At 44.1% G+C, this 22,456-nt stretch overlaps 3 protein-coding genes across 3 annotated transcripts; 2 read left to right on the forward strand and 1 right to left on the reverse strand.

Annotated features, from left to right (window-relative positions):
• Positions 1 to 2,412: 2,412 nt before the first annotated feature.
• On the forward strand, positions 2,413 to 3,898 carry LOC124663189. The gene is made up of 2 exons (XM_047200915.1): positions 2,413 to 3,679; positions 3,837 to 3,898. Exons 1-2 carry the CDS (start codon positions 2,413 to 2,415, stop codon positions 3,896 to 3,898), a joined length of 1,329 nt encoding a protein of 442 aa, XP_047056871.1.
• Positions 3,899 to 6,429: 2,531 nt separating this feature from the next.
• On the forward strand, positions 6,430 to 7,725 carry LOC124660771 (serpin-Z1-like). The gene is made up of 2 exons (XM_047198599.1): positions 6,430 to 6,837; positions 6,925 to 7,725. Exons 1-2 carry the CDS (start codon positions 6,430 to 6,432, stop codon positions 7,723 to 7,725), a joined length of 1,209 nt encoding a protein of 402 aa, XP_047054555.1.
• Positions 7,726 to 8,165: 440 nt separating this feature from the next.
• Positions 8,166 to 17,785, reverse strand: LOC124663190. Its single transcript, XM_047200916.1, has 8 exons — positions 17,440 to 17,785; positions 14,868 to 15,607; positions 12,841 to 14,024; positions 11,705 to 11,766; positions 11,006 to 11,621; positions 10,829 to 10,910; positions 9,547 to 9,594; positions 8,166 to 8,490 (listed from the first exon to the last, which is right to left on the reverse strand). Exons 1-8 carry the CDS (start codon positions 17,783 to 17,785, stop codon positions 8,287 to 8,289), a joined length of 3,282 nt encoding a protein of 1,093 aa, XP_047056872.1. The 3' UTR covers positions 8,166 to 8,286.
• Positions 17,786 to 22,456: the final 4,671 nt, after the last annotated feature.

Raw genomic sequence — 22,456 nt, forward strand, 5'->3', positions numbered from 1 at the left:
CTTTATTTACTCTCTTGCTCTCTATATCAAAAACACACAAAAAATAGTTATTTGCATTTACTTTATTTACCTTTAGTTTATTTCATCATGTTTCCTCCTAAGTTCACTCTGAAAGACATACCGGTAGGACGAGGATCTATAATTGGAAGAGATAATATAGAAGCATTTTTCACCAATGTTAATATGGATGAAGATTTTGAAGATACGCCCTTAGTAAAATTTGCTCCTACTTATGAGAGTGTTACTGCCTGTTTGATACACATGTTGGAAACTAGATTTGTTAATCTCAATCCTATAATTCAACATATGTTTCTTACACTCTCTGATATGGAAAGGGGAGAAAAGAGAAATTTTGTTCTAAAAGTTCTCCGTAGAGAATTTGAAGATATAGCTAAAGAAGCTAGAAAAGTTTTTATTAAGCATAAGAGGCTTGGCTTTTATACCGACTTTGCAAGAACACTTGAAAATATGGACATGGATAGAATAAAGTACACTAATAATGTTAATGATGGAGGGGAGATTAAAGTACCGATACCTAGCAAGCTCCTAGGAATGCATGAAGCTCTAGAAAATAACTATGGTTGGCTTGTTCCTGAAAATTTGTTTGATGAGAATAGCAAGCCTAAGAGTAATGGACAAGGAGCCTCTGAAATTTACATAGATAGGATACAATGCATGGTTGAGAAAGCTCCAAACCCCGCTGCCAATGATTCATCTCTTGACAATACTTGATACACATTTTCTGCGCCTAGCTGAAAGGCGTTAAAGAAAAGCGCTTATGGGAGACAACCCATTATTTTACTTCTGCACTTTATTTTATATTTGAGTCTTGGAAGTTGTTTACTACTGTAGCAACCTCTCCTTATCTTTATTTTATTGCATAGTTGTGCCAAGTAAAGTCTTTGATAGTAAAGCCAATACTAGATTTGGATTGCTGCACAGGAACAGATTTCTTGCTGTCACGAATTTGGACAGTAGTCCCTGTAGAAAATCAAAAAAATCTGCCAATTTACGTGCGTGATCCTCAGATATGTACGCAACTTTCATTCAATTTGGGCATTTTCATCTGAGCAAGTCTGGTGCCACTTTAAAATTCGTCTTTACGAACTGTTACGTTTTGATAGATTCTGCCTTTTATTTCGCATTGCATGTTTTGCTATGTTTGATGGATTTCTTTGTTCCATTAACTTTCGGTAGCTTTGTGCAATGTCCGGAAGTGTCAAGAATGATTATGTCACCTCTGAATATATGAATTATGCATCGACCCTCTAATGAGTTTGTTTCGAGTTTGGTGTGGAGGAAGTTTTCAAGGGTCAAGAGAGGAGGATGATACAATATGATCAAGAAGAGTGAAAAGTCAAAGCTTGGGGATGCCCCCGTGGTTCATCCTTGCATATTTTAAGAAGACTCAAGCGTCTAAGCTTGGGGATGCCCAAGGCATCCCTTCTTCATCGACAACTTATCGAGTTCCTCTAGTGAAACTATATTTTTATTCCGTCACATCTTATGTGCTTTACTTGGAGCGTCTGTTTGTTTTTATTTTTGTTTTTGTTTGAATAAAATCGGATCCTAGCATTCTTTGTTTGGGAGAGAGACACGCTCCGTCGTTTCGTATGAACACATGTGTTCTTAGCTTTATCTTTAATGTTCATTGCGAAATTTGAACTACTTCATTCATTGTTATATGGTTGGAAACGGAAAATGCCGCATGTGGTAAATGGTTTAATGTCTTGAATAATGTGATACTTGGCAATTCTTGTGCTCATATAGATCTTGTTTAAGCTCTTGCATCATGTACCTTGTACTCATTAATGAATAACTACATAGAGCTTGTTAAAATTTGGTTTGCATGATTGATCTCTGGAGTCTAGATATTTTCTGGTTGAATAATGTAAAGTCTGGTTACATTTTTTCCAAGGTGATACTTACCGGTAATAATCTGTCAAATAAAAATCCCATACTCCGGGTCGAGCCAAAACACGTGTCGCCCACGTGTCCAGACACGCGCCCGCGCGCTGGCGCGTACGTGTGCATGGGCGCGGATCCGCGTAGCGTAGCCCTCCCGATCCACCCCCAACGGTCGGTTCGCCCGACGCAGTCGGTTCGAATTTCCAAATAAATACTCTGCTTGCCCTGCCTTCCTCCGCCGCGGCTCCCCATTCACCTCCCTCACTTTCCTTATCAATTCACGCCACCAGCGCCGCCGATTCGGCCCCCGGATCTCGCCGCCCGCCCGCCATGGATTTGCCCAAGCGAGTTGCTCCACATGGTAAGTACTGATCCGATACGATCTCCTTGCTCTTTATTTCTCCAAGCTTCGGCAATAATCCTATAGCTTCCGCCCCTTCCTTAATCGCCCCGCCCGTTCACACGCGCGCAGGTTCCCCCGGACGAAGCCCCAACCCCAGGGAGATGGCGACGGCGACGGCGCCCAGAGCCGTGGAGGCCGACGAGAACGCCACCCCGAGGCGCCCCGTGCCGCCGGCGAGGTCCGCGTCCCCGCAGAGGAAGAAGGTCCTGGGGGAGCGGAACAGCGGCGACAGCCGCAGCCGCGGGGAGGGCGCGTCGGCCCAGCCTAAGGCCGCCACTAGCCCTACCCCTGCGTCCCCCACCGGCCGCGCGACGGGGGCGGGGCCGTACGACCCGAAGACGAACTGCACCACGCCGCGGCCGGAGTTCCTGCGCTACGACCCGAAGCGGAGCGCCGAGATCCTCATCCGCCTGGAGCGCGAGGCCGCGGAGGACGAGGACCTCCTCTCCGGCGTCACCTCGGGCACCGAGATGTCCGAGCCGGTCTCCTCCGGCTCGTACAGCGGCGACTCCGAGTGCGACGACGCGGACGACGAGGAGGAGGCGGTGCCGGCGCGGGGACGCGGCTGGGCGCGGCGGCTGTTTCTCCTTCTCGTCTCCGCGGCCTGCCTGCTCTGCTACGTCTACTGTATGAGTTCCTCCACCCCCTTCCCTGCTACCTCAGAAGAGTCTCTCGATTTCGTCGGATGGAACGGGAGCATGCGTGGTGTGGGCGGTCATGAAGTATTTTCTCTGCTGGGGCCAGTTGACATGATGGGTTTGGAGGATGGACCTGAAGCAATTGTGTGCCGGGACAGTGAAGATGGCATCCCTTTGCGCGGGCCAGGAGGTTCTCCTAGCAATTTCATGGCAGTTGCAATGATGGGGATGGCAGATGCTTGCCCCAACGTTCCTTTCGGGGAATTCTCATGCCAGATTGGGGATGAGAGCAGCGAGAACGTGGATGTTCTCAAGGAAGATTCTGAGATAGGCGAGCTGGAATCAGAAGCGGTAACAGGGGGAGATGACCTTGAGGATTCCTTCGGTTCCACTTCCACCCACAGCCATGATACCAGCATGGAAGAGGACAAGCTAGGATTAGTTCACCAAGAGAAACGCGGAGTTAATTCAGAGCACTCCATGGAGAAAACTATGGAACCAGAGAGTGTGAAGGTGGAGAACAACGATGAGGAGCTACACTCGCTGGAGTATGGGAACACAGCAGAAGCCGCCAAGGAACTCGGTCGTATGGTGAAGAAACTCTGGTCTGCAGTGGAACCTCATTTGCTGAAGATGTTGGCGTGCCTGTCTGTTGCAGCAGCCTTTGTGACTGCTATGCTCCTCAAGTATTCCCGAAGATCTCGTAAGGTCCATGCGCCCGTGTCAAAGCGTACACCCTCAGCTCCACCAGTGCGAGTGCCAGTCCTAGTTCCTCATAGCATTGCACAGACGCCTATGGTTCGTTCGGAGCAACCTGTGCATCGGCCAATGCCCAAACCAGAGCCATCTTCCTGCTTGCAGCTTCCTGTGCAATCGGTGTTGCCCAGGCCAGATCCACCTGCCAGCCTTAATGTCCCTTCAGTTGGTCATGGGAATCGTGATCAGATGATTCAGCAGGGGAGTGATGACATTGTAAGGGCTTCAGATGACAAGTCGATGCCACCAGTGGTCCAATTGCTTGGAGAGTTCTCATATGTGGATACAGGCAGCTCAAGAGGGAGGCCTGTCAAAGACCCCAGTCAGCATGGTGGAGATATCAGGGTTCAGGAATCGACGCCTCCCAGAAAGGATGTGGTCAGGATACAAAAGGAATCTGACAAAGCTCGAAGCCCTGGTATTCAAGCAGCACTAAAGAAGGTAAATTCTAGTTCCTTTTGGGCAGATTTTGTAGCATTGCGTTGTTGTGTGGCAAGTGTGCTTGCATCATATGGGATATCCTGTGCAGAAGAATTACATAGAGTTAATTGGTTTCTATATTCTTACAAGTATTTAGACGCCTAGATTTTTGAATCTAAAAATCCCTTCGAAATTGAGTTAGCAAATTAACTGGATTAGTTACACAGCTTTACTGAATCATAGTACCTCTTCTTCAGTTCCCATTTTACTCAATGGATTAGTCACCTTCTGCAAATTAGACTTGTGCAGAGAAGTAGTTAGCTGCAGGTTCAGATAAGAAAATTAGTCATTGTGGCCTTTTGGTTTACATGGAACAGTTGTCAAACTAGGACATAATGATAAATGAGGTGTGATCGATGGTCTTCTTAACATTTAGACCGAGGCTGCAGCCGCTTCGGTTTGCAGATAACTCTTATGATATGTGACATTTATCATTGCTTCTCTACTCTCATCGTCTAGTCTAAAGCACACTGCAGCACTTGAAAATGAATTAATTAAATCTTCACACAATGCTTCTGATTAGCTTATCATTATGCTGCAGATTTTAGTTTGTTTTCAAGCATATATTTTTTCCATACAGTGCTTCAAGCTTGTTATTAACTTGATGTGGTTGTTTTTTGTTAACAGGAGAGCGCAGCAGAAGAAGAGAAGATTGATGCTACACCAACTCCGCTGAGACGTTCAAGTCGCCTCCGTAAAAAGCCTTCTCCGTGAGCAAGACAAACATGATGCATTTTGTTGATGGCAGATGTTGATTCTTCCTGGTGCCGGGAGTTTTGGGAGACATCACCTAGTTGTAACCCAACAATATCTAGCTTCTGTGCTGTAGCTGAAACAAGTTACTGTAAAAGACCTGCAGTGTGTTTGGTTTTCCAGGAAACCTGTAGATTCTGCATTTGACATTTAACGCCTTTGTACTCTGTAGCTGCGCATATTATGCGTTGTAATGGTAGAACATAGATTGCTGGTTGTATGTTGGACACATTGGTCAGCATCTAGCTATTGGTCTCTGAATTATATGGTTAATGGTGTAATTTCTGCAATGCTCCAAACATTTGGGAATGCTCGTTTTGCTGTGGCTGTTGGCCACCAGATTTACAAGAGTTTCACAGCTTTTTACTGAATCATACTAGTATTTCTTCTTCAGTTCAGTTCAGTTTCTTAAATAAAAATCTCCTAGAAAATTTAGTTTCTTCTTTTCCTTCATGTAAACATACATAGTGGTGCGATTTGCCTGATGCCCCCAAACGTTTAGGATGGCCATTGTGCTGTGCCTGTTGGCCACCAGATTTATAAGAGTTCTACAGCTTGCTGAACAAATTTTGTACTCCGTACTTCAATTAAGTTCAGATTGTTAAAATCAAAATTGCCGAGGAAATTGAGCTTCTTATTAAGGATCAATGAGGGATGGAGATTTAGGGCACATGGGCACCAATGATCTCATCTTTTTTTTGAGTTTCAAAAAATTCTGAAACAAATCCCCATATAACCAATGATGAATCGCACAACGTGTAAAATATCAATTTCAAATACTTTATATTCTGAGCTACACAAAAATGACAAGTATATAGATCTACCTAATCATTTCAAATGTCCAAAACATATCAGATTTTATCATTTTTGTCTAGCATAAATTAAATGAAAAATTAGGTTAAGATTTTGCATGATTGTGAGATGTATCACTGACGACAATCTTCAGAATTAATTTTAATTTTTTTGATAACTTGTGAAAATGTCTTTCATTTTTAAAAAAAATAGCGAGAGCATTAGAACTCGAGAGCCAAAAGCATTTTCCGTGAAATGAGCCAGCTCCATTTTTTTTCTTTTGAAATTCGTCAGCTGTATATTAGCCTGTCTAAGTAGAGCTCTCAACTTCAGTTAACTTCGAGAAAATTATTTTTCTCATTAAACTTCATGTAAATAAAGCTGACATGCGTCGCAGAGCACATGACATGTCATATTTGAGGAGGGAATTAAATAGAGGGAGGTCTATTTCTTCCAAAGTATGTAAGCAAAAAATGTTTGGGAAAGATTAGATTGTTTTTCAGCCTCAATTATAAGCAACCCACCAACGTGGGAACGGCTCATTTGGCCAGATAGAAACAGTAAGCGTCCCCACCACGCGACGCGGCACAACACCTCGCGTCCAACGCACGCACCCATTGCAGTACGGAGCTACAAAATCCTTACCCAAAAACCGCACCGTCGCAACCAAAAGCCGCCCCGACCCACACGAGGCCAGCCATGGAGCTCGCGGCGGCCGCCAGGGACGAGTCCGCCTTCGCCATGCGCGTGCTCCGCCAACTCGCCTGCGGCGGCGGCGGCGGCGAGGCATCGGGAGCCAACCTCGCCGTGTCCCCGCTCTCCATCCACGCCGCGCTGACGCTGCTCGGCGCGGGCGCCAAGGGCGCCACGCTCGACCAGATCGTCGCCTTCCTCGGCCCCGCCGGCGGCCCCGCCCACGCGGCGCTCGCCTCGCACGTCGCGCTGCGCGTCCTCTCCGACAGCGCCGGCGGCGGAGACGGCGGGCCCAAGGTGCTGTTCGCCAACGGCGTGTGGGTCGACGCCGCCATGCGCCTCAAGGCCGGCTACGCCGCCGTCGTCTCCGAGCACTACCGCGCCCAGGCGCACCCGGCGTCCTTCAAACACGCGGTGAGCCCTGCAACTTCTCCCCACGAATTCCTCTCGAAATCGCACTGATCAACTCCAGCCTCTCACATTTTTGCTTCGTGCTTCCAGCCAGAGGAAGCGAGAGCCGAGATCAACCGGTGGTTCGAGAACGCGACGGCGGGCCGGATCAAGGACCTGATGCCCAAGGACTCCGTCAGCACCCTGACGCTCGCCGTCCTCGGGAACGCGCTCTACTTCAAGGGCGCCTGGTGCAGCAAGTTCAACCCCGCCCTCACGCTGGACGACGCCTTCCACCTACCCACCGGCGGCCACGTCCGCGCGCCGTTCATGTCGAGCGGCAAGCAGCAGCACATCGTCTGCCGCCCCGGCTACAAAGTACTCCGCCTTCCCTACGCCCGTGGCGCCCAAGACCAACGGAGCTTCTCCATGTACATCTACCTCCCGGACGAGCGCCACGGCCTGCAGAGCCTGCTGCACAAGCTGGGGTCATCCGACCCGGCGCTGCTCGAGGACTCCAACATCTCTCTGATGGCCAAGGTCCCCGTGGGCGCCTTCAAGGTGCCCAGGTTCACCGTGTCGTGCAGCACGGACGCGACGGAGCTGCTGCAGCTCCTCGGCCTGCGCCTGCCGTTCCACCCCGGCCTCGCCGACTTCTCCGACATGCTGGACTCGCCGGCGCCGCTCGTCGTGTCGGCCGTCTTCCACCAGTCCTTCGTCGAGGTGAACGAGGAAGGGACCGAGGCCGCCGCGGCCACGGCTGTCGGTGTGGCATTCGGCTGCGCGGCGGTGAGCGCGCCGGTTCAGGTTGTGGACTTCGTCGCCGACCACCCGTTCATGTTCTTGATCAAGGACGACCGCACCGGCGTCGTGGTCTTCGCCGGCCAGGTGGTCAATCCTTTGCTTTCGTAGATCTATCCGGATGTACAGACACAACAATTCATCTCTTTGTAGACCTCGTCAAGTGAAGAGCATTTGCAATCGACTAGTTCAGTTCCACGATTTCCGCTTTTTAGTTGTGTATCTCACTTCGTACTAAGATGTCAAGTAAATGAAATCAAAATCCCATTTTAGTTCATTTTGTGTTCGCACTTCAAGAAAATACTACTACCAGCTAGCACAAATCACGGGCGCGCCAAAGCATGTACAATATACTGGGCTACCTTCAGCCCTGAAATGCCATGAAGAGAACTCGAGAATCTATACTCCCATATATCAACATATAATTACGGAGTACTTAATTTACGCATGGGATAATGGCTTAGAGTATTGGAGTAGTTTGAGGGGGCAAAAGTTCTCACAGAAAATATAAAAAACTAGATCACAGCAGCATGCTAAATTGCTAATAGACATAAAATGTGAGGTACTGTAATGGAAAATCTATTTACTGTGCACAAAGCGGGCAACCACAACAAGGTTTACATACATGTCCTAAAATCAAAAGGTCAGCAATTTACATACACAACGACTATGTCAAGACACTTCAGGGGTTGTTTCCTTTGGCAGAACCAGGGCAATAAGACATTCAGCATGATGAGGCGGAAGGCCTAGCATGCCAAACACATCAGGTGTGGGGGGAAGGATAAATAGTAGCCGTGTCCACATGGGCTTCACAGCAGGAATTTTTATGACCCCAGCGTATTCTTTCTGTTTCAGATAGGAGATGAAGTCCCGAAACTGCAAGATGCAAAAGTAATCTTTAGACAACTACTTAGTCATTAATTAAGCTGCCAAAGAATCAAACCCTTACTGTTATGTTATGTTATGTTATGAAAGTTAAATGCTTAAGTTTTAAACTTGTAAATCCACCAAAGCAAATCGTATGATATCAGAATTATTAAGTTCTGAATTTGTAATGCCACTCAAGCACTAAGATATAAGCAATTCCATGATATCTCAGTATTTTAAGTGATGAGCTATGCTTCTGTTATTATGCATACTGCAGCTTATGCAGGCTATCAGGTGTATATATCTAGAGCATTCGTCATTTAACATTGACGAATTTCTAGAGAAAAGATGAAACCTAAGTCGACACATCGGAGCGTGAAACAGGGGCAGACTAGAGTTGCTAAAATTCTCTTTGGTACTCCGTACTAAGAAACGTTAAAACTTGCATAAAATCACACAATCTAAATCCAGCATAAGAGACTAATAGCTCCTACTACCAAATGCAACACAATTAAATAAATCTTGAGCATGACATGTTCATACATATACTTAATAAACAGCTGTTTATCCCGAACTGTCCACTACAAGATAGTTATTTCCAGGTGGTAAGAGGTCGGTTAGGATTACAAACAGACTTCTATCATAAACACAGGTAAGTGAATACTACTGGGTCATTTGCGAATACAGCTTTGAAAGAAGATAGGATACATGTCATCAAACTAATCTCTCTCATCTCTTAGTCACTTTTGTCATGGCACTTCATCTCCCTGAAAGACCATAGTACAAATTCTAGGTGTTCTATCTCTTCTATATTTGGGGGAATTTTCAAGTTTTATTTAGTTATCGTAATAAATAAATTTAAAAAGTGACAATAATTCCATCTGTTGTTTGCTTAGGTCATTCCATTTTTCAATCGGTTGTTTGTTTGGGTCTTAATGCACGATTAATGTAGATAAGCAAAATAGTATGAAAAGTAATGGTAGTGAGAATCATATAGCAGTAGCCACTAGATTTGATTAAAGAAAACCATGTTGGAGTAATGGACTGTCAGAATAGAAATCATACCCCTTTCTGATCACCATTTGAACAGGGCAACAACCGACAGATTTCTTTCTGCAAAGTGAAAGCTAAAAGTTAATATTCTTTTAAGCAATTGAAGAATAATAGGTGATCATTTTTCCTCTCTGCAACACTCTACTTAAGCTCCTAAATATCTTAATAGCATTTATATTAGCCCAGAGAAACCATACGACACCATACGACAAATAAATGTGTGCATTGATTGCAGGGGATACAGCCATAAACTATAAGATACATATCAACTGAAGCACCAGAGAAGTACTAAAGCACTTAAGATGTTGTGTATCTGTTTGGTTACTTCACGGATGATCTTCGGAAAGAGACCGATGCGCGTGTGACCTACCTCTTTGGAGGCTATCAGGACCTGACAACAGCAGCACAAAAGAAGAGTTGAACTCGACTTGCTGAATGTGAATACAAGCTATTTTCCCCAATTCATCATCTTTCAATGATCTGAATCCAGAATTTCCAGAATTGAACACACGAGATTCAGTTGGAACCTCAAGCTTTCAGTTGGTTCAATGCGGACTTCCAAATCCTTTCTGCAACGATCTCAAGCATGCGCACCTTGTATTTGTCAAAGATTGGTTGAACAGAGGCCTTGAACTTCTCCATGAAAAAGCCCGCATCGAAAGTCATGTTGGTCGGCTCTAATACCAGATGTTGCGAACTTAGATCCACAACGCTGTGCAGAAGATAGCCAGACATAGGTTGAGAAGAGAGAATTACCAAGGAGATTTAGATTGATTGTTCTTCCTTATCTCAAATGTGGATACATGCCATCTTTATATAATGGATGCTCAGGCCCTTGACCTCTCCTAATACGATTTGACTTATTAAACCTTTCCTTATACAACTAGATTATTCCCTAATCCTATATCTTCCTAAATGACTCCTCCTTTCTGCCAAGCTAACCACGTTACCATCTCCTTCTGCAATACGAGCAACCTGGTGACATGGTCTTGTTTTCCGGCCAGCCATAATGGAACTAGTGCTGCTTTGATATCATGTACTGACGTCCACAACAATGACCCATCAAATAGTGTTCTCGGCTTCACATCTTCCAGGGAACAGACCGACACACAGAATGTTCTTTGGCGCAGTTTCTATGTAAGTTGTGCATTTATAAGCATATTTAGTGAAAACATGATGATTATCTGTTAAGTGACACCATTTCTTGTTGTCCTGAGACAACTCATAATCTTACAGGTTTATAGTACAAGTAGGTTCGATATGTTTCAGAAATAGTATTGACTTAGAATCTTACTTTATTAGGTGGAGTATTGGCGAAAATTGTCTTCACATGCTGGAAAGCTGTGCGCTTTGTCACATCTAATCTTGAAGGCCATCTGAAACGCGCAAACAAGTTTTTTTTTATACTAGCATAGAATGTACCAAATTATGAAATGCAAAAAATAAGGATAAACTGATGTGTAAGCCTTACTCTGCTGGTTCAGAAACAGCATTTTCGTATCTACATGCATCTGACTCTACTCTACTTGCATAGATTGTGCAGTAGTGTATGCCACTTTTTGTAAGGGAACCCTGCCATTGAGGATGAGAGGATGGCTTCTGTGAGTTAGAAGGATTAGTAGAAGGTTGCACCGGAGGAGAATCTGGGGGCGGTGGAACAGAGGGTGGCTGGGAAACAGGTAACGGTGGTGGAGGTGTAAATGTTGAGGGGGCTATATTTGGTGTAGGTGGCGGCATTTTCTCTGACTGCTGTGCTGAACTTCCTGGTACTGGTAGATGTGTAAGAGGGGTAACAGAAGATGGCATGAAAGGGAGAGGAGCAGGCGGATTGATACGGAAGTTACTTCCAGACATCATGCGAGGAGAAACACGGCTGAAGGGTGGATTTGGTGTAGTGTTTTCCCACGGACTGGCTGGACCAGGATATACAGGACGAAGAAAATTAGTTTGGATAGGTGGTGGTGGCAGTGGTATTACAGAAGCACGGTGTGCAGGAACAGGTGGGCAGGGAGGAATTCCTTGTGGAGCTCTGCTTGACTCTAACTCTTTGTAGTGCCATAATTGCTGGGTATTGGGAGGTGATGGACCTGCACATTAAGCAAGGCATTGTTACGACGGAACTGCATCATGTACACGCTTGCAATGTTTCTGTCCACTAAACAATGCTGACCATAAATTGGTCGATCCCCCTGTACTGTGTAGCCTGCATGATACCCTGAAACCCTTGGATTCCTGCATATGTTTCCATCACTCAAGTAAGTATAATTGTCATGCAACATGGCAAATTTTACCTTGTGGCATATAAAAGTAAAACACCATAAGATTTACATAAATTGGTATCTGTAGCTAGATTTTTTCCTAGACGACGAATAAAAGGGCATGGTGTTATGCTTGCAAGACGCCATATATTTATGATTTATCTAACAGAAGTGTTTGAATAAATCCCAGATGCAACTTCCGTAATCGCGGTCGCAAGCTGGTGTTCAGATCATAATCATAGCTTGTGAATCGTAATTTCATATGCATCGCACGACTGCCGTATGCCATATCAGCTATATGTACATAGCCATATTTTTGGATATGTAACTAGATACAATGAAAATTTCTACACCCACTGGGCTGGGAATTTTTTGTTCAGCTGGACGAAAATCTCTTCCGTGCTTGCAGCTGTACATCTCCGCAGCTTCACCGCCGGTCACATCTCCGCTCCAGGAAGAAGCCCACGGTCTCCTTCTAGCAGCAAGACTGGCAGGTTTACTACAGCTCCAGGAGGTCACATTCTTCACCAATTGTGCTGTTCTTGTTAAGGTGGTTGCTTTCAGCAACGTGCTCGCTTCACCTGGGCATTGGGAAATCAGGCCAGAGCTGGCGACCATTTGCAACAGCGTTGCTTTTAATCCCAGGAAGACTCATCACATCTCCAGAAGTTACAACTTTAAAGCTCACTTTCAGGCTAGGCTTACTGTCAAAATTCAGGATAGAGCTTTAAGTTTCAGATGTCTAGCCAATTCCGAAATGAATATTGCATGCCCTATCAGAATGTACTATCGGCTGAATCTGTTGCTCCATGCATGCTTCTGTTTGTAAAATGTTGTTTACTTATAAAAAAACTGTTTGTCCAAAAAAATTGATATAATGGCCCGTGAGGCACAACCATGTAATTGTACGATGAGCACAAAGCAATTTAAAGTGCTCTGCACTTAAGAACTGACAAATAAATAAATAAATAGTACGCAAACGCCAAATAACAACAGATCCAACCAAGAACATTAACCATGTAAGGATTAGGAAAAATGTTAAGCTAACCTGATCTCCTGGTGACTGCTGCTGTCCGAAACGTTCTGGCCTGGCATTCGAATAACAGGTGATGATGTTTTATCATGAATAGGTCCTGCACTGCATGTCCTAGATTCAACACTAATCGACTTCAGCCCAAACCTTGCACCATGCATCTGTGACTTCGCACAGGCGGCGGCATTGTGTGATTTATAATCAATCAAACAGTTCCCATCAAGCCTATTAAATTGCCACCTACTGACCTCACCAAATCGTGAGAAAGCATTAATGAACTCAGTGTCAGGCACTGACTTGTCCATGTTTTGTACCAAAAGCTGATGTGCAGATGTACTCTTAACCTGGGAACAAACATCTGATTGAGCTTGGCGCCTAATGTGAGCTTTTGCAACAGCTGCATCGACTGCTGTCTCAAATTCAAGAAGTAAAACATTTTCACTGGAGATATCGATAATGCCACACGGCCTCTTCAGCCCTGCTGAGTTCAGATCATCGAGCACCTCGTCTTTCTCTTTCTGATTTTTGACCTTAGCAACATAAATATGGCAGCTTTCACCAACAGCTATACCACCAATAAATCCCCTACTGCCGATAAGTCTATCTAAATACCTTATCTGAAGACCGCCGCCCCAAAGAGAGGAACCACGCATATATGCACATGCTTGAACAGCATGCACAATGTTTCCATATTCAACTAAGGCAAAATCTTTGGATGGATAAAATAAAAAATTTGTTAATGGGCCAAACTCCTCAAATTTAGATCGAACTAGTGGCTCTGCGGCACCATTTCCCAGTGAACCAACCCAAAGTTCCTTTGAGACTGAAATTACATCGCTACAGACAGAAGCAACATAAAGATCAGGTCTTGTGCCTTGAACTACAGATTCACCCTCACACGCACCGGTTTTCGCATCTGCCAGCTTCTCAGTTTTCACATCATCAGTCTGCTCCATTTGCACAGACTTTCCTCCATAGCTATCCATATTGACAATCTTTTCACCTGCACAATTGTCGAGCTTCTCCAGTACTGATGGTTCACAGTCCATGTGACTTTTATCCTCGTCAAGTTCTGATAAAGAGCCCAAAACTTTTAAACAAGATGACACCTCTGAAAGCACAGTAGATCTACAGGAGTCACATAATTTTTTGTATCTCCGTAATATCCAACCTCTCACAGATGGATGCCTAGATATTGCCTGCATGTAAAAACCTAGAAATCAAATATTTGGAGAAATAGAAAAGAATTCACAGTGGAGTGAAGCAAAGCTACATAACAGGCTTTTGCCACATAATTAATTGGAAGATTGCAAAGGAGCCCCAAGAGATCACAAACTTACAAAAGAACTAAGAACTGTTGTCTACACAAGCTGCCTACAATTTGGCAACATGTGCATCATACATGTTCACAACTCCTAAACTTGAGCCTAAAAAAATTCTCCTCCCCATATTTTCTTGATCTTGTTACAGAAAAAGTCTATTCCACCAATACTTCTTCACAAGATAATAGTGAGTGCAAAGTCAATCCATCCCCAGCTTCCCTTAAAGCAACATCCACGCAGAAACATGAACTACCCCAGGTCTACTTAAACATCCAACAATAAAAGAGGAGTGGAAACACATGACCATTTGGAAGTAGCGAGTTGCTAAGTCATAATGTTATGCGAAGGTGCTAATGCTAGGTTAAGCCAAACATGAATCACCCAATATATGCCCAATATCTGTGTATCTAAGGGACATGCATAATATAGTTTTGATGTTGATCTAAAAAAATATATCTTTTTGCTGCAGGAAATCTGGTTAATAAATTTCTTACTTAAATCTCAAATTTGTGAGGACCCTTTCATAGATAAGCATGCATGCAATGAAGAATAGTGCTTGATTTAACTATCCATAATAACCAAACCAATTTATGTAAGCCGTAAATGGTCGTCTAGTAGGTAACCTGGTACTCTACAGCTCATTGTTGTTTCTATTGCGCAAAACTAAAATGCACATAACAGAAAGGTGAAAATGCTTCATCCGTCAAAAGTGATCCATACCATTGTCATGTAGCACTCATTTGATTCTACCACAGAACTTCCTGAATCACCAGAAGTATCAGTAGGCGTTGAATCAACAATCTCTTTTGTGCCAGACAGATCTATATCCATCCCAGTATGTTGTGAGGCTATATCAGCCTTATTGTCCAAAGCATTAACTGAGACGCCACGGTTCAGATTGCAGGTCAGCTGGTTTAGACAGTACAGTCCTTCTCTCACATGGTCAGTTTCTGCAGAAGCAATCAGCACAAAACACGCCTCTAATAGGTTCTCTGGGGATAGTAGAAATATGCATAACAAGGAAAGTGCCCTCAGTTCAAATAAACAATCATGTGACAGTTGGTTATCATCCCCTGACTCCTGCTTTACAATATTTAGTAACTCCACAGGGTCCTGAAGCTTTGAAAGTCTTCTGGAGCCTATGTGATGGATATCCTTCCCATCAAATGTTGAAATGAAGAAGGTAAGGACAGTCATATAGACTGCAGAGCAGATTCCTGTGATAACAGATGACTTGGGAGCTTCAAAAGATGCTGTGGAGCAAATGTCAACTAAGCCAGCAATACAGGCCCTAGCAGTCTGATATGCCACACCATCTGCATCCTCCCCTCTTGTTACAATGGCCAAGTTCCCTTTGTACATCTTGATGGAGACTTTAGCAGCAGCCTCAAGTGCAGTAGGACAGTATGAGGCATATTGGGGAATCAACTTAGCTAAGATACGCTGTACACTTGTGCAACCTGTATGGATGGATGGTAAAAAAAAATGACTATGGTTTCTAAACATGGTAAGAGAGAAGTTCTTTCACTATAACAAAACCATGTACATATGGACTCCAATGTAAGTGTTAACATGTGAATATACAGAGAGCGGACTTGAAAATGACTGGGCCTTACAATCAGACCTTAGATATATTACCTCTTTTCTTGAAAAGAAGGCCTATAAATTTTTTGAAGTCAAACAATGTAAAATTTGACCAAGCTTGTAGAACAAAAAATTAACAACTTATCATTAGATACATCATGAAATGTGTTTTCATATGGTAGTTAATTAGTTATATAGTATTATAATTATTGACAGTTTTTTCTACAAACTTGGTCAAGACTTTACATTGTCTGACTCAGGAAAAAACTTATAGACATTCTTTTCAGAAATGGAAGGAGTATAAGCTGAATAAAAAGTAGAACAGCTTGGAAACAAGGTTATTACGATTCATATCTTCCTGACCAGGGTGTCAAAGATAAAACTGGTACCAAACGAGTACATAACCTCCCTACCCCCATATCGTCTGGTAATACACGACCAATTAGTGTTTGGACAAAAAGTTTTTCCGTCATCCCATTTTGAGGATTCACAGAAATACCTCGGATAGTACCACAATCTCTTCTACGCACAATAATATGTTGAACTACTTCAACAAGTCTACGTGTAAGATATCCAGCATCTGCTGTACAAACCCTGTGATTCAAGGTTTGCCTTAAGAAAAATGAACCCCATTAATTGATCCCTCTTTAGGGTAGTACAAGTACATCCTCAACCCCCCCCCCCCCCACGCACGCACAGTGGATGCAAAAAAAACTGTCGTCTGCCCTCAGGAATGACTTGGCGACACCATGACAATCTGAATATGTTAAAATGGAAAATTCAATGGGCTTACTCCAACTTTCCACCCACGACAGATCCACTTTTTCTTCCAACTATTAGTTAAGAGTAATGCAGAAAGTCTAACTGGTGTATTTTTAGAATTTAATGTATGAATTATATGATTTACGACTCCATGTAGGCATATCGAACAAGCAGTTCATCCCACGATCAATACACTAATTTTAATAGAGTGCACTAGTGTCAGCAGTGCATCACAATCGCATGTCCTGGCGGTGAACCGTGTGTCAGATACATGCAGTAACAATTTTATATAATCAAGGTATGTTTTATTGGTGTCCAGAACCAACTCTACCAATTTATTGTTGGCCAAAATCTTGGTCCTCTTTTGGATGGTTGCCAAAGTTTTGGCATTTCCATGCCATGTTGCGAATCTATAAGAAAAAAGGTATTTCGCCAAATCATGGGCAAACAAAACCATGATATTTCACTATGCAAATGTTTGGTAGGGTAAGCTTGGGCTCAACCAAACAAAGCCTAACAACATAACACTTTGTTGATTTACCAAAGATTACTTGAGAGTTTAACTGCATACGGAATAGGGCAGGTTAACCACGTGCTATTTGTAGCAATATAAAATCCCACGGTGGCTCATATGGATCAAATTGCTATGCACCAGAACAACTCAAGTAAAATGGGTACCGAGGGCTCACGATTCTACCATCCACTGAGAACAAATTGCTATGCACCAGAACACCTCAAGTAAAATAGGTACCGAGGGCTCACAATCTACCATCCACTGAGACCGACTGAATGCTAAATAAGTAAATATAGTTTTGAGTCTGAAGTGGTTTCGAGCATGCCCACATCACAGTGGTTCACAAAATCAGCTACTCCTAACAAATGTAATTTGTAATAACAGCATCTAACTAGAAAGGGGCCGTATGATTGGAGAAGGGTTTTTAGGTACCTCGGTATGCGGTGATGAGAGCTAGGTAGACCTGCTCAAGCTCGGGCATGAGGCGCGCGTCCTTCCGCTCCACGCAGAGGCGGATGCGGCGGTAGCATTCGAAGAGTTTGCGCAGCTCCTCCCGGTTGCGGCGCTTGCGTTGGACCTCCTCCGGCGCCGGCGTGGGCGACCGTGGGGGAGGTGGCGGGGAAGAGGGCGCGGCTGCGGCTAGGGTTTGGGGAGGCGGCGGGGTAGGAGGTGGACCTGGGGACAGGGGCAGGGGCGGCCGCGGAGGGCAGGAGGGGCTCGGGGTCTGGGCCTCGACGAGCTTCCGCTTCTTCGGCGGCGGCTCCGCCGACGACGCCATGATCGAGCCGAGCGAGGCCGGGGAGAAGCCGGCGGTTCCGCGTCTGTGTGATGCACTCTCAGGCACTCCTCTAAAACAAACTGAAATATTAGGGGAGAAGGTAAGGTGTGACGGCTGATGATTTCTACTGGACACGCCTTTGAGTTTGAACTTTCAAGTGTGTCATTTACACGGCGTACATTTCTCCTAATTGAATGAATTTAAACAAAGTTTGTTTGAAATACAAAGCCACATAGCCCATGTCTGTCACTAATGATTTTATTGTATACCTTGTGAGTGATGATACTCCCACTTCTATATTGGGATCACTGACCTTATGGGTGTAAACTTGGACGTAAGTGAGTATTTAAAAATAAGCTTACCTGATGGTACTATTGAAAAGTATAAGTATGACTTGTGACTAATGGTTATACTCGGAAGGAAGATGAAGATTTGTTTGATACTTACTACCTATAGCAAAATAGAAAACATTGTCTTTCCCCGGACGATCGATCATCTGGGTCCATCGCTCGAGAGAGAACGTGAGGATAGCGATGCTTTGGGGCCCACTCACGTGCGAACGGGTTTGTCGTCTCCCATTCCTTATCCCTTTCTCGACAAGGTCGGCAACATCCTTAGCCCCACGCGCGCCACCGCCTGAGAAATCCCCATGCAGCCCACTGTCCCTACTCCCCACTCGCCTCGCCAAACTTCTTCCCTAGGCCTTCCATCGCCGCGCCGCGCCACGCAGTAGTTCTTCTGAAGCGTTGTTGTGCCATTCGCCCAGCTGCTGCTCTCGGACCGCCTCCGCGTCGCCACTCTAGGTCCCCCGCGACGACGATGTGGATGTTGTAAAGAGGGGCGGCAGCCCAACGAGGCAAGCTGAGGGGCGGTACGGGTGCACCGCGTTGTCCACGCTCGGGGGCGGGGTCTCGGCGTCCAGGAGAGTTGGTACGCAGTGAAAGGATGATATGTCAGGGGAGGCGAATAAGCATTTTAAAAACTATTACGGATTTGTCTTGTAAGAAAGTGGAATGAAAACTAATGTTTATTTTACAAGCACAAAATCTAAATATGCTAGGCTCAACCAAGTGCAACAACAACAACTCAAGCTAAGCAAGATAGGAACAAGATATATAAACACAAGTGATAGCAAGATATAAGTACTTCAAGCACGATGGCTATCACAAGGAAAGTAAACTCGTGTATAGAGATAATCGAGGCACGGAAACGAAGATGTATTCCCGTGTTCCTCCACACGAAGTGAGGTACGTCATGTTGGACAGATGCGAGCTACCACGAAGGTCTCCCAAACGCCACGAAGGCTCACCTTCTTCTCCAAGACCATACCACGAAGGACAACGGCCTTTTCCTTATGATTAGTGATGGCGTGTAAGACACACGTCCGTTGGGAACCCCAAGAGGAAGGTGTGATGCGCACAGCAGCAAGTTTTCCCTCAGTAAGAAACCAAGGTTATCGAACCAGTAGGAGTCAAGGAAGCACGTGAAGGTTGTTGGTGGCGGAGTGTAGTGCGGCGCAACACCGGGATTCCGGCGCCAACGTGGAACCTGCACAACACAATCAAAGTATTTTGCCCCAACGTAACAGTGAGGTTGTCAATCTCACCGGCTTGCTGTAAACAAAGGATTAGATGTATAATGTGGAAGATGATGTTTGTTTGCGAAGAACAGTAAAGAACAAAGTTTGCAGTAGATTGTATTTTAGATGTAAAGAATTGGACCGGGGTCCATAGTTCACTAGTGGTGTCTCTCCCATAAGATAAACAGATGTTGGGTGAACGAATTACAGTTGGGCAATTGACAAATAAAGAAGGCATAACAATGCACATACATATATCATGATGAGTACTATGAGATTTAATCAGGGCATTACGACAAAGTACATAGACCGCTATCCAAGCATGCATCTATGCCTAAAAAGTCCACCTTCGAGGTTATCATCCGAACCCCTTCCAGTATTAAGTTGCAAACAACGGACAATTGCATTAAGTATGGTGCGTAATGTAATCAACATAAATATCCTTAGACAAAGCATCGATGTTTTATCCCTAGTGGCAACAGCACATCCACAACCTTAGAACTTTCTGTCACTGTCCCAGATTTAATGGAGCCATTAACCCACTATCGAGCATAAATACTCCCTCTTGGAGTCACAAGTATCAACTTGGCCAGAGCCTCTACTAGCAACGGAGAGCATGCAAGAACATAAACAACATATATGATAGATTGATAATCAACTTGACATAGTATTCAATATTCATCGGATCCCAACAAACACAACATGTAGCATTACAAATAGATGATCTTGATCATGATAGGCAGCTCACAAGATCTAACATGATAGCACAATGAGGAGAAGACAACCATATAGCTACTGCTATGGACCCATAGTCCAGGGGTGGACTACTCACACATCGATCCGGAGGCGATCATGGCGATGAAGAGACCTCCGGGAGATGATTCCCCTCTCCGGCAGGGTGCCGGAGGCGATCTCCTGAATCCCCCGAGATGGGATTGGCGGCAGCGGCGTCTCTGGAAGGTTTTCCGTATCGTGGCTCTCGGTACTGGGGGTTTCGCGACGAAGGCTTTAAGTAGGCGGAAGGGCAGGTCAGGAGGCGTCACGGGGGCCCCGCAAGCTAGGGCCGCGCGGGCCCCCTCTAGGCCGCGCCGTCCTAGTGTGGCGGCGCCCCGTGGCCCCACTTCATATCTCCTCCGGTCTTCTGGAAGCTTCATGGAAAAATAGGCCCCTGGGCGTTGATTTCGTCCAATTCCGAGAATATTTCCTTACTAGGATTTCTGAAACCAAAAACAGCAGAAAACAGCAACTGGCTCTTCAGGCATCTCGTCAATAGGTTAGTGCCGGAAAATGCATAATAATGACATATAATGTGTATAAAACATGTAAGTATCATCATAAAAGTAGCATGGAACATAAGAAATTATAGATACGTTTGGGACGTATCAAGCATCCCCAAGCTTAGTTCCTACTCGCCCTCGAGTAGGTAAACGATAACAAAGATAATTTCGAAGTGACATGCTATCATAATCTTGATCATACTATTGTAAAGCATATGAGATGAATGCAACGATTCGAAGCAATGATGAAGATAATGAGTAAACAAATGAATCATATAGCAAAGACTTTTCATGAATAATACTTTCAAGACAAGCATCAATAAGACTTGCATAAGAGTTACTCATAAAGCAATAGATTCAAAGTAAAGGCATTGAAGCAACACAAAGGAAGATATAAGTTTCAGCGAGTTGCTTTCAACTTCAACATATATATCTCATGGATAATTGTCAACACAAAGTAATATAACAAGTGCAATAGGTAAACATGTAAGAATCAATGCACACAGTTGATACAAGTGTTTGCTTCTAAGATAGAAAGAAGTAGGTAAACTGACTCAACAATAAAGTAGAAGAAAGGCCCTTCGCGGAGGGAAGCATGGATTACTATATTTGTGCTAGAGCTTTTCATTTTGAAAACAAGAAACAATTTTGTCAACGGTAGTAATAAAGCATATGTGTTATGTATAAGACATCCTATAAGTTGCAAGCCTCATGCATAGTATACCAATAGTGCTCGCACCTTGTCCTAATTAGCTTGGATTAACATGGATTATCATTGCATAGCATATGTTTCAACCAAGTGTCACAAAGGGGTACCTCTATGCCGCTCTGTACAAAGGTCTAAGGAGAAAGCTCGCATTGGATTTCTCGCTTTTGGTTATTCTCAACTTAGACATCCATACCGGGACAACATAGACAACAGATAATGGACTCCTCTTTTAATGCATAAGCATTCAACAACAGATTATATTCTCATAAGAGATTGAGGATTAATTGTCCACACTGAAACTTCCACCATGAATCATGGCTTTAGTTAGCGGCCCAATGTTCTTCTCTAACAATATGCATACTCAAACCATATGATCATGAAAATCGCCCTTACTTCAGACAAGACGAACATGCATAGCAACTCACATGATATTCAACAAAGGTAAAAGTTGATGGCGTCCCTAGAAACACGGTTACCGCTCAACAAGCAACTTATTAAGAAATAAGACACATAAGTACATATTCTTCACCACAATAGTTTTTAGGCTATTTTTCCCATGAGCTATATATTGCAAAGACAAAGGATAGAATTTTTAAAGGTAGCACTCAAGTAATTTACTTTGGAATGGCGGAGAAATACCATGTAGTAGGTAGGTATGGTGGACACAAATGGCATAGTTTTTGGCTCAAGGATTTGGATGCATGAGAAGAATTCCTCTCAATACAAGGCTAGGCTAGCAAGGTTGTTTGAAGCAAACTCAAGTATAAAACGGTGAAGCAAGACTCACATATGGACATATTGTAAGTATTATAAGACTTTACATTATCTCCTTGTTGTTCAAACACCTTAACCAGAAAATATCTAGACTCTAGAGATCAATCATGCAAACCAAATTTTAACAAGCTATATGTAGTTCTTCATTAATGGGTGCAAAGTACATGATGCAAGAGTTTAAACATGATCTATATGAGCACAACAATTGCCAAGTATCAAATTATTCAAGACATTATACCAATTACCACATGCGGCATTTTCCGTTTCCAACCATATAACAATGAATGAAGTAGTTCAACCTTCGCAATGAACATTAAGAATAAAGCTAAGAA

Source organism: Lolium rigidum, chromosome 6 (assembly GCF_022539505.1).
Source record: "Lolium rigidum isolate FL_2022 chromosome 6, APGP_CSIRO_Lrig_0.1, whole genome shotgun sequence".
NCBI classification, from domain to species: Eukaryota; Viridiplantae; Streptophyta; class Magnoliopsida; order Poales; family Poaceae; genus Lolium; species Lolium rigidum.

What these genes read in the sequence shown, in the direction of transcription:
- LOC124663189 (XM_047200915.1), top strand. Translation starts at nt 2,413, where the DNA reads ATGGCGACGGCGACGGCGCCCAGAGCCGTGGAGGCCGACGAGAACGCC. An exon ending in CCATGCGCCCGTGTCAAAGC is followed by an intron (nt 3,680 to 3,836) that starts GTACACCCTCAG and finishes GGTGTTGCCCAG; the next exon opens with GCCAGATCCACCTGCCAGCC.
- LOC124660771 (XM_047198599.1), top strand. Translation starts at nt 6,430, where the DNA reads ATGGAGCTCGCGGCGGCCGCCAGGGACGAGTCCGCCTTCGCCATGCGC. An exon ending in CGGCGTCCTTCAAACACGCG is followed by an intron (nt 6,838 to 6,924) that starts GTGAGCCCTGCA and finishes TCGTGCTTCCAG; the next exon opens with CCAGAGGAAGCGAGAGCCGA.
- LOC124663190 (XM_047200916.1), bottom strand. Translation starts at nt 17,785, where the DNA reads ATGGCGTCGTCGGCGGAGCCGCCGCCGAAGAAGCGGAAGCTCGTCGAG. An exon ending in GGGGGATCGACCAATTTATG is followed by an intron (nt 11,622 to 11,704) that starts GTCAGCATTGTT and finishes CTTAATGTGCAG; the next exon opens with GTCCATCACCTCCCAATACC. An exon ending in CAAATGGTGATCAGAAAGGG is followed by an intron (nt 8,491 to 9,546) that starts GTATGATTTCTA and finishes TGCATCTTGCAG; the next exon opens with TTTCGGGACTTCATCTCCTA.